Here is a 12274-nt window from a genome sequence, read left to right on the forward strand (position 1 = left end):
ATTTATCCCTGGGCTGCAAGGCTGGTTCAACATCCGCAAATCAATCCACGTGATACAATGCATTAACAAAAGAAAGAACAAGAATCATATGATCCTCTCAATAGATTCAGAAAAAGCATTTGACAAAGTACAGCATCCTTTCTTGATCAAAACTCTTCAGAGTATAGGGATAGAGGGTACATACCTCAATATCATAAAAGCCATCTATGAAAAACCTACAGCGAATATCATGCTCAATGGGGAAAAGCTGAGAGCTTTTCCCCTAAGGTCAGGAACGCGGCAGGGATGTCCACTCTCACCACTGCTATTCAACATAGTATTAGAAGTCCTAGCCACAGCAATCAGACAACAAAAAGAAATCAAAGGCATCCAAATCGGCAAAGAGGAAGTCAAACTCTCACTCTTTGCAGATGATATGATACCGTATGTGGAAAACCCAAAAGACTCCACCCCAAAACTGCTAGAACTCATATAGGAATTCAGTCAAGTAGTAGGAAATAAAATCAATGCACAGAAATCAGTGGCATTCCTATACACCAACAACAAGACAGAAGAGAGACAAATCAAGGAGTCGATCCCATTTACAATTGCACCCAAAACCATAAGATATCTAGGAATAAACTAAACCAAAGAGGCAAAGGATCTGTACTCAGAAAACTATAAAATACTCATGAAAGAAATTGAAGAAGACACAAAGAAATGGAAAAACGTTCCATGCTCATGGATTGGAAGAACAAACATTGTGAAGATGTCAGTGCTACCTAGAGCAATCTACACGTTCAATGCAATTCCCATCAAAATACCATCCACCTTTTTCAAAGAAATGGAACAAATAATCCTAAAATTTGTATGGAAGCAGAAGAGACACCGAATAGCCAGAGTAATCTTGAAAAAGAAAAGCAAAGCTGGCGGCATCACAATTCCGGACTTCCAGCTCTATTACAAAGCTGTCATCATCAAAACAGTATGGTACTGGCACAAAAACAGACACATAGATCAATGGAACAGAATCGAGAGCCCAGAAATGGACCCTCAACTCTATGGTCAACTCATCTTTGAGAAAGCAAGAAAGAATGTCCAATGGAAAAAAGACAGTCTCCTCAACAAATGGTGTTGGGAAAATTGGACAGCCACATGCAGAAGAATGAAACTGGACCATTTCCTTACACCACACACAAAAATAGACTCCAAATGGTTGAAAGACCTAAACGTGAGACAGGAGTCCATCAAAATCCTAAAGGAGAACACAGGCAGCAACCTCTTCGACCTCAGCCACAGCAACTTCTTCCTAGAAACATCGCCAAAGGCAAGGAAAGCCAGGGCAAAAATGAACTATTGGGATTTCATCAAGATAAAAAGCTTTTGCACAGTAAAAGAAACAGTCCACAAAACCAAAAGACAACCGACAGAATGGGAGGAAATATGTGCAGATGACACATCAGATAAAGGGCTAGTATCCAAAATCTATAAAGAACTTATCAAACTCAACACCCAAAGAACAAATAATCCAATCAAGAAATGGGCAGAAGACATGAACAGACATTTTTCCAAAGAAGACATCCAAATGGCCAACAGACACATGAAAAAGTGCTCAACATCGCTCGGCATCAGGGAAATCCAAATCAAAACCTCCATGAGATACCACCTCACACCCGTCAGAATGGCTAAAATTAACAAGTCAGGAAACGACAGATGTTGGCGGGGATGCGGAGAAAAGGGAACCCTCCTACACTGTTGGTGGGAATGCAAACTGGTGCAACCACTCTGGAAAACAGTATGGAGGCTCCTCAAACAGTTGAAAATAGAGCTACCATACGATCCAGCAATTGCACTACTGGGTATTTACCCCAAAGATACAAATGTAGGGATCCAAAGGGGTACGTGCACCCCAATGTTTATAGCAGCAATGTCCACAATAGCCAAACTATGGAAAGAGCCAAGATGTCCATCGACAGATGAATGGATAAAGAAGAGGTGGTATACATACACATTATGGAATATTATGCAGCCATCAAAAGGAATGAGATCTTGCCATTTGCAACGACGTGGATGGAACTGGAGGGTGTTATGCTGAGTGAAATAAGTCAATCAGAGAAAGACATGTATCATATGACCTCACTGATATGAGGAATTCTTAATCTCAGGAAACAAACTGAGGGTTGCTGGAGTGGTGGGGGGTGGGAGGGATGGGGTGGCTGGGTGATAGACATTGGGGAGGGTATGTGCTATGGTGAGCGCTGTGAATTGTACAAGACCGATGAATCACGGATCTGTACTTCTGAAACAAATAATGCAATATATGTTAAGAAAAAAAAAAGAAGATAGCAGGAGGGGAAGAATGAAGGGGAGTAAATCGGAGGGGGAGACGAACCATGAGAGACGATGGACTCTGAAAAACAAACTGAGGGTTCTAGAGGGGAGGGGGGTGTGGGGATGGGTTAGCCTGGTGATGGGTATTAAAGAGGGCACGTTCTGCGTGGAGCACTGGGTGTTATGCACAAAGAATGAATCATGGAACACTACATCAAAAACTAATGATGTAATGTATGGTGATTAACATAACAATAAAAAATTATTAAAAAATGTATTTTAAGTTAAGTATAAACAATTACATGAGATCATAAACCACTTTGAATAGATACAAATGTATATGTTATCAGGGAAGTGAAACAAAATTGGGCCAAGTATAATATCATCAAATCCAAATGACTAGATGACTTAATCCCATTCCCTGAGATTCAGAAAGCAGAGCTGTGAGTCTCCTCTAGGAAGGAAACTTGAAATCTGAGACTAACATAGTCAAATATTTGGGACCATTTCTGAGGCCAAATGCTCATAGGGTCTGGCTTACCTTCTCCATAGTCTGCTTGAAGCAACTGGATGTGGTTTCCTTCACCATGTTGAAGAAGACCTGTCTGTCCTCATGGTCAATCAGACGGTCATAGAAGACCCGATAAACCTCATGGATCCAAAGTCGGATAAATTTTTCCACATCCTAAAAATCCAGAGTTAATTATTTGTATGAATGGAAGGTGGTACCTGAGTTGGTAGTTTTCTTTCTAGATCCTGGGGTTGACTGTGTTATATTAAACAATAAAATACTTAGCACAATGCCTAGCAGAGATAAATGCTTAATAAAATTTAGCTACTACTATTATCACTGTTTATTCACGTAGCTAAGGATATTGCTGAATGAACTTGATAACAGAAATGATAGTGTCTGACCTGCAGGTGGGTGTGAGGGCAGAGCAGTACCCCTTGGATAACCCGTGAAAAGTCCCGTAAGTTAAAGACGTAATGAGACTTGGAGGGAGTTGGCAAGAAATTCTCAACTGCAGCTTTATAAATTGTCATAGTAGCTTGTACCAGCATCTTTCCATACCTTGGGAGGAAGAGAAAGGGAGATTCATCAAGGAGGAGCCAGAACTGAGGATCTGGGCCAATATTGTGGAATACACAGGAACCTCTTACCTTAAGAACATCACGTCAAATCCTTTCCCAAAGTGCCAGTCAGCAATTGAACTGAAAATCTTGATTAAAATGTCATCCTCAAAGGCGTTGATGGAAAGAATATTCAGATGGCGAGTGAATCGTCCTGGAAAACACACACACTCACACCTACCTCCTGGGCCTTGTGATGCTGGGATATGAAAGAGTATGTTTTCCTCTGTCTTATTGTTCTAGAGCTGTGCTATCCAACATGGCAGCCTCTAACCACATATGGCTATTTAAACCCAATTAATATTAAATCACATTAAAAAATAATTTCCTCATGTTATGCACAAAAAATGAATCATGGAACATTACATCAAAAACTAATGATGTGATGTATGGTGATTAACATAACAATAAAAAATTTAAAAAAATAATTTCCTCAGTCTCACTAGCCACATTTCAAGTGCACAAGAGTAGCATGTGGCTAGTGGCTGGCTGTTGTATTGCATAATGCAAATGTAGAACATCTCCATGATTGCAGAAATCCTATTAACAGCACTAAACTAGTGTTCAAGATTATTTTTTAAAAGTGAAGGCAATATGTGATCATTGTAAAATAGTAAATTCAGAAATACTTTTATAGAAAGTGAGCATCACCTTTGACTTACTTCCCACATACCAAATCCATTCTTCCCTCAATTAACCACTATTAATTTGATATCCTTACATATCTACCTATATCTATATTTACCTGTCTAATGTTAGATATCTATATATTTATATATCTATATATCAGCTTTATTGAGATATAATTCACATACTGTACAATTCACCCATTTAAAGTACACAATTCAATCACTTTTTAATAGTTGTGAAACCAACACCATAATCAATTTTAGAACATTTTAATCACCTCAGAAAGAAATCTTGTACCCACTAGCAGTCACTCTCCATTTCCTTGGAGCCCTTGGCAACGAATAACCTATTTTCTATTTCTGTAAATTTGTCTGCATATCTGTTTTTAAAAAGCATTTTATTATATAAAATAAAATGCAGATACTGAAAACCAGAGAAAAACAAATATAAAGTTTAGTGAGTCATAAGGTCAACACCCTTATATCTACCATCCAAGTAAAAAAATAAAGCTTTGCCAACCCTCCATAGATGCCCCTCCATATATCCCATACCAATCTTAGCCTTCTCTCTCTCTCTCTCTCCAAAGGTTACTGTTATCCTGACTTTAATAGTGATTTGCTGTCTTGCATTTCTTTGTTTTTATCACCCAAGTGTTCATTCCTACATACCAGAGTTTAATCCTCCCAATTAAAAAAAACTTGATATGTCTTCAAGTCTCTTTTAATCTATAGGTTCCCCTTCCAACCCTTTCTTTCATCTTTTGTCTGATAAGAGTATCTGGGCTGTTTGATCTGTAGAGTTTCAACAGTTAGGATTTTGTTCATTGCATACTCATGGTGCAGTTAATTCTGTTCCTCTGTCCTCATATGTATTTCATAGTAATTTGCAGTTGGATCTAGAAATTTGATCAGATTCAGATTCCAGATAGCATGTAGTGGTATATTCTTTCATTAGAGACATAATGATATCTCTCCCTTTGTGATGTTGGTAGCTACGGATGCTCAATGGCTAGATCCATTAAGTCACTCATTAGTGTAAAATGGTGATATTCTGATTCTATCATTTCTTTTTCATATATTGATTGGAATATTTTTATAAAGAGACACTTCCCCTCACCTACGATTTGCTTATACCATGGTACATTTCATATAAGAAACTCAGGATAAATGTTTGATTCTTTCCATTTATTTATCAGTTTTCAAGATAATAAATTGGTTCCTTACCATCCTCTGTAAAATGACCAACTATCATTGTTTTATAGAGTAATGGATTTAAATATATTTTGATACATTTCAATCCATTAAAATTGCTATCATTGTTGAAGCTCAAATTTTCCCATCTTTGGCCAGTGAGGGCCTCCTTATGTTGCCAACTGAGTCCTGCTGACATGACCATTTAATCTTTAAAAGTTTTCTCATTATCTAGTATATCAAGAAGTTACAAGCTCAACTGGTATATTTTCTGCCCTAGATTGCAATCAGCCATTTCTCAAGAAGCTATGGTTCCTTTTAGTAGGAAACTGGATTTCAAAACAATCTGGGTGGTAGGCATGCTCAGTGTTAATGAGTTGTTTATTATTTCCTAGACCTAGTACATCATGAGCTACTACTGATATTTCTAATTTAGGACTACAGGGCTTTCACTTAATTTCATCTATATTACATCTTGATCTCCTTTCTTCCATACTGAGACTCCTGGTTCTCAAGGATACAAGGGTCAGTGGAAATAGAAAATTCCACAATAACTTGTTTGTATAATCCTACTTTATACAAAGCCCTTAGACTAAGAATATACTACCACTACCAATTATGATAACTGAAAACAGTTTAAAACTTTTTGTACTTGCTATCCTAATCTCCCCTCCATTTTCAGTTGTTCTGTATCACTGGGTCTTATAGCCTTTACATATTATAATCACTCCCAGGTAGTCTTAGTTCAACAAATAACTGTATATTTAATGCTTACTACCAGTTGTTCTATTTCTTTTTTTAAAAATTTTGAATATTGAAATACTTTATTTTTTTGTTGTAGTGTTCAATGATTCATTAGTTGTGTATAACACCTATTTCTTTACAGTCATTTTGATCACGTGAAACCCATTTTCTAGTAGATTCCCAAGAAAGGACTTGTGGAAATAAATCTGACTTATTGCATTCTGATAAAAGTTTTCCTCTTATATCCGAAAGTCAGCTTTTCTGGCTATAAAATCCTTGACTCCCATTTTATTTCCTTGAGTATCTTAAATACGTTATTTCATTTTCTTCTGGCATAAAGCATTGTGGTTGAATAGTTTTAAGATGCTCTAATTTTATTTCTCTTAAAAGTCATGTACTCTTTTGTGCTTAGATGCCCAAAGGAGTTTTTCCTATTCTTTAAAGTCCAGGAATTTTACTAGTACATGTCTTGGTAGTGATCATTCTTGAGTCTGTATTCTTAGATACACAATGTACCAATTAAGATCATCCTGTCCATTTTCCTTATGGAAAATTTTACAGATAAGAAAGCTAAATGTCAGAGGGGAGAGTGAGGTCAAAGAATCTTAAGTCTAGAGATGGTATTAAGATTCTTAAGCAAGGATGGATCTCAGAATTAAAAACACAGATCCTAGAAGAATCCAGTTGCGCCTGAAGCAAATGTATTCCTGAATTGTTAGATGATGGGGGGAGCTCTTATTTTTTTTTTAATTATTATTTTGTTTAGGCCACTTTGGGTTAGTTGTTCTATCTTTGGCAATTTGAAGAACTGTAAAAAAAAAAAAAAAACCCAACAGGTGAATCCATCACCACCCCTGCTTGAGAACCTCTGATCTAGCCTCCCTCCTGGTACACGTGCTGGCCACACTGAACTCTCCTTTTCATATGGAGAGTTCCTCCAGGGAACTCTGTTCCTCCAGGGCCTAGCCAAAGACTCTCACATTCTCTTTTCATCTTCAAGTCCATTTCACACAACTTTCAATATGAAGTCTTCGAATTCCACTCCCTGGAGCTAGCCCAAACCCTTCCAGCTATAGCCTAAATATACTTTTCTCCACCTTCCATCAGGACAGAGTGCGCTGTACCAACCCTCTGTCCATGAAGGTAGTCTGGCTCTGCTGGACGATGAAGAGGAATGAACTTTCTCTTTCACGTACCAGTAACGTCATTTCTTCCTCCCCCGGGGGGCCCCATGGCTGTCACAAGCAGCACATCCACAATGTCCAGCCTGTTTGTGTCCTTCTTGTCAAACCAGTAACCATGGTCAATCAACTGCCTCAAGAGCTCAATGGGGGGCTGGGCCCCATACACCTCTTTGGCTGGCATGTTGAGGTCATCTGGGGAAAGAAGGCATGGCCACATACTGTAAGTCTCTGGGCTATTTAAACCTAATTAATATTCCTTTCATGGGAGAGTCTGTGCCTACTTGTCCCATTCCCACTCTAGGCAGGGCTCAGCCAGGGGATATTCTGACCATATGGGAAGAGGATTTCCTGGGTTCTGGGTTCTCCTGCCTCACTGAGATCTCTGCCCATTGTGACTTTAAGGATGCATGGATTAGCATCAACAAACAGGCATTTGATTTTTTTCCCATTCCATCAACCACAGTATATTGATTCTCTACTATGAGCTAGACATTTTATTAATTTCTGAGGATATGATGGTGAGGAAGATAGTCATACTCCCAGCGAACAGGGTATATAATTCAATCAATCACCAGGTAACAACTGAATCCCAATGGGAGAAAAGTTTTGAGCTAGGGTTTTTGTGGAGCAAAATCAAAATGGCAAGGATGGTGACTTTCTCAAGGGTAAGGATTGATTTCCACCAATAGCATATTGTGATCCAGTGACTGCACATAGAAGACACTCAATAAAATGGAAGCTCTCTTAATTTTTCTCTAATGAACACTGATTGAATGCCCAGTTTGTTTCAGATAACAGTTCAGGGGTTTTATACATATTATCTCATCTAATCCAAATAATGGCTTTATAAGGAAGATAGTATTACCTTTATGTTAGAGGTGAGGAACTAAGGGTCATGCAAGTTAAATCACAATATGCCTACGGCTAGAAGGTTAGATTTGAACCTAGATCTGTTTGGTTACAAAGCTTAAATTGTTTCTGAATATGCCATAAGAAATAGGAAGGGAGAACAGTTTGAAGGAAAGGGAAAAGGGAAGAAAAGAAAGTGAAAACAAAATAAAATTGGATCTCTGCCTTTAAGAAGCTAATGTTAGTGGGCAAGGATATAAATAAAGATAATATTCACTATCAATACATGAATTTTAAAGACAGGACATGAGATAACCCAGAACAGTAGGGCATTACTTTTACTAAATGACAACCCTATGAGTTAGCAGTAAGAGAGTGGAAAATGTAATGTATTTGTCATAAAAAAACCTAGGTTTGGGTCATGGCTCCAGAATTTTCTTGATGTTTGACAGAGAATTTAACCTTCTGGAGCCTCAATTATCTGACTAGTAAAATGATAATGATGGTTAATAACCTCACAGGGATGTTAGGCTCAAATGAAATAAATGAGGAATGCTTTGTAGAGAGGTAAAATCCTGGGGAAACTCAATGTGCTTATTTCACAAATACTTATTTAGCAATATTTAGGTTTCTTCCTTTACTGATAACCTTCATCTGACAAAAAATGGAATATGGGGTTTATCACAAAGTGAGTGTTGTTTTTGGAGATGCAAGAGGGTAGACACCCTTCTAGAACTAATTCTCACTACAAAGTAACCTTCCCTGATCCAAAGGCTCATCTTCATCTCAGGGGAAACTGGAAGCCTAATTGAGGCAAAAAGACCTGGATTATATCTTACTGAAAAATCTGACATATAGTACTTAATCAATAAATACATGGTAACGAAAGGAGGAAAGGAATGGAAAAACAAAATTAAAGACGAGAGAAAGGGAGGGAAGGGGGAGGGAAAAAAGGTGGGGGGAAGAAAGGAAGGGAAGCAGGATGGAGAAGAAAAGGGGAGGGAAGTAATACTAAATTACATTAACCAGAAATATGTTATTTCTTAGAGAGAGTAAAAGAACTGTACAGTGGGAGATTCTGGTTTGCTGCAGCATAGAAGAATCTGATTGTGTTCAGATTCAGGCTAATGCCTTACCAACAAATACCACTGCTTTCTTCCCTATGGGAGGCCCAAACAGGCCCTTCCGTCGTCGATCCAGCTTGGACATGATGATATCCTGAGTCTGATTGGCTGAGGTTCGGGCAGAGAAATTGATGAAGTTTGGCAGGTAGGTGTTTTTGGGAAGGTGGAGAAGGAAATTGTTGGTAATGACTGATTTGCCAGTGCCTGTGGGCCCCACAAACAGCACTGGAATTTCATGGTCCACGTAGGTTTTCAAGAAGAAGGACTGCCTGGCTGTCTCCACTGTGGAGATGATGAGTTCTGAGACCTGTACCACAAAGACATGGGATAGTGTTGTTACTGGGCCAGGGAGGCTGGGTCTTGGCATTCAGACTTACTGTCCATTCAGCTCCATCCCTTACTATCTTTATGACTTTGAGTGAGTATTTAACCTGCACAGGGCCTCAGTTTCTTCATCTGTGAGACAGGATAATAATGGCACCCAGGTCACTAAGCTGTTTTGAGGGTTAAATGAGATCATACATGTCAAGATGGGCATTATTGGCTCTGATTTATAGATGAGGAAACTGCGGTCCATAGCTCTTCTGCAATTTGTCCAAGTAATGCAGCAAGTAAGCGGAAATGCAGGAACTTGAATTCCAGCTTGTCTGATTCCAAAGTCTATATTCTTTTTTTTTTTTTAAGATTTTATTTATTTGACAGAGAGAGAGAGAGAGAGAGCACAAGCAGGGGGAGCAGCAGAGGGAGAGGGAGAAACAGGCTCTCTGCTGAGCAGGGAGCCCAACACGGGGCTGGATTCCAGGACCCTGGGATCATGACCTAAGCTGAAGGCAGATGCTTAACGGACTGAGCCACCCAGGCGCCCCTCCCAAGTCTATATTCTTAACCACTGAACTATCATGGTATAGACACCAATTACATTAAGGACTGGTCTATAGCTGTTGCCCTCTGAGATCATTGCTCTGAACCAACTTGTCTGCTTTGCCCCAGGCAAGGTCCACTTCCCGTATGACATCCTACTGCTTGGCTTGAGGGGGTGGGTTCTGACTCTCAGTCCCCATTCCCTGCACTTATTTCTGATCTGCTTTTTCCAACACTCAGATTCTTGGTTCTAGGACCCACCCCCATTTAGCCTTTTTTTCCAATATGGGGATTATAACACTCTTCCTGTTATTCAGACCCCAAATGGACTCTAAGGCCTTGGTCTTAGGCTCCTGGAATCCCTATTACTTTGAATAGAATACCTTACCTTAGTTTGGCTTCTCTGAGCCTGAACCCTGTCATCAATCATTTGGCCACATTTGGTTCCTCCATGGGAACAGAGGAAGGGAAAAGAAGATGTATATCATATGCTGACATCTCCCTATATGTCTAGGCTGGGAGGGGCCAGTGAACAGGAAGCCACTGTTTGCACAACTCTAGAAAGCACCGTTCACACTATGGTTTATGTAAATGGTGCCCCTAAAGCAAAGCTAGACCATAATGTCAATGGAGCCAACTGAGTCTGTGCAACATGGCAGCCCTGTGTGTACTAGCAGAAAAAGGCTGGGCTTCTTTTGATAAGTAATTAGCTCAAAGGAAAAGGAACAGACAGGGCAGGAATTGAAGTATAGAGGAAGAAAATTAATAGGTACTGAGCTATGGAGGTTCTGCCTATATTATCCTCTGCTGTTTTCCCAGTAACCCTCTGAGGCTGGAGAATTACTGGATCACTTGTCCAAAGCCACGTAGCTGGTAAGTGGTGCTGAATGCAGGGCCAGGCAAAGATGCTTATTTTGCTACCAATATGGAATTTAAAGCAAGTTGGGTTTCAGAGATTTTTATTTTCAGAGACTAGAACACCTGTTTGACAAGGGGAAAATTTTCAGCAGAACTTAAAATCTTTTCTGCATTGGACTCTCTTATTTGCAGGAATTCAGCACGATTTCAAACTCCTGGAGTTCAGGTGACTGAGCTCTTTAAGGAGAATTAAAGTTTTGGACCTCTGTGCTTGGGGCTTCTGCACAACACTCAGCCAACAGAGTGTGTCCTGAATTCAGCACACATCCACCTCTATTCATCACACCATCTTCAGGAACAGCTGTGGTCTTGCCAGCTGTCTGACTTGTGTCAATATTCTCACTTTTCCATCCACTGTTCACCACTCCATTTGGGGCCTGAATGATCTGCAATCACCCCCAGAAAAATGAAAGTATGTCCACGAGATACTACTAACAGAGGCAAATTTTCCACAATGAAATGAGCAGGAGTTGTAGCTGAATCATCTGCTAACCAGAAAACCCATTCATCAGACCTGTTTCTCTAAGAATTCTCATCAAGGAAATCTTTCTCTGGGAATTTTGAAGAAAACAATCTTTTTTGGCTGAGATGTCTGAGAGGTAAGACCAATGACCACCTGGCATTGATCACTGACCACATGACAATGCTAATAATCAAAATAGCAACCAACATGAATCTAGCACATAATGCGTGCCATGTGTTCATGCCTTCAATTCTTGCAAACACCCTTTAAGTATTCTTTCTGCTACTGTGTAGTTGAGTAAACTGAGGCAGAGAGCGTGAAGGCTGAGTAAGGAATCTGTGTCTAACTCTAAAGTCCATGCGTTTGAAGGCTGATCCAGCTCATGTTTGAAACTTTTTCTAAAGAAAGTTCTTAAAAATGCTAATACAGAACTGACATCAATTCCTCCACCTTAGAGAAAATTCAGGTAATTTTAGAAACCAAAGCTCCATGGCAAATACCTCTCTTTTACCTTTGCATTAGCTGGGATATCTTCCTCCTCTTTGGTGATATATTCTGTCCATGTGCACCAATGTCCACTACCTTGCTTGAGGAAATAAAAATCATAGATGCTTCCTGGATTCAAAGACACAGAACAGGTCATTAGCATGCTGGGGGTTTACATTTCATACTTAAGATATTTTACCACCTCAGCTAGAGGCCTCTGAAAATGTACAACTACCAGTACTGGCAGAGCTGTTGTGAAACTTACACATTAAGGGTAACCGCATAAACTGGAAAAAAGCTTTTAAAGAGTAATGACTTTATCATTTGTATAAAAAAATGAGAGGTACTAGTTATACAAAGAATTACTTTAATAAGGTAAAACAG

General features: G+C 39.3%; 1 protein-coding gene across 1 annotated transcript in view; it reads right to left on the reverse strand.

The window, feature by feature from the left end:
* DNAH3 (dynein axonemal heavy chain 3) overlaps positions 1–12274 on the reverse strand; it is a 180901-nt gene that overhangs the window by 46465 nt on the left and 122162 nt on the right. Inside the window, exons 41-46 of the mRNA XM_073887961.1 lie at positions 11916–12019; positions 9175–9469; positions 7202–7381; positions 3472–3595; positions 3226–3382; positions 2852–2995 (exon numbers count right to left, since the gene is read on the reverse strand). Coding sequence (XP_073744062.1) covers positions 2852–2995; positions 3226–3382; positions 3472–3595; positions 7202–7381; positions 9175–9469; positions 11916–12019 — 1004 coding nt within the window. The remainder of the gene's footprint in view (positions 1–2851; positions 2996–3225; positions 3383–3471; positions 3596–7201; positions 7382–9174; positions 9470–11915; positions 12020–12274) is intronic.

This window comes from Callorhinus ursinus, unplaced genomic scaffold, assembly GCF_003265705.2.
Source record: "Callorhinus ursinus isolate GAN/ISIS: 27379988/994484 unplaced genomic scaffold, GSC_fseal_2.0 scaffold85, whole genome shotgun sequence".
Lineage (NCBI taxonomy): Eukaryota > Metazoa > Chordata > Mammalia > Carnivora > Otariidae > Callorhinus > Callorhinus ursinus.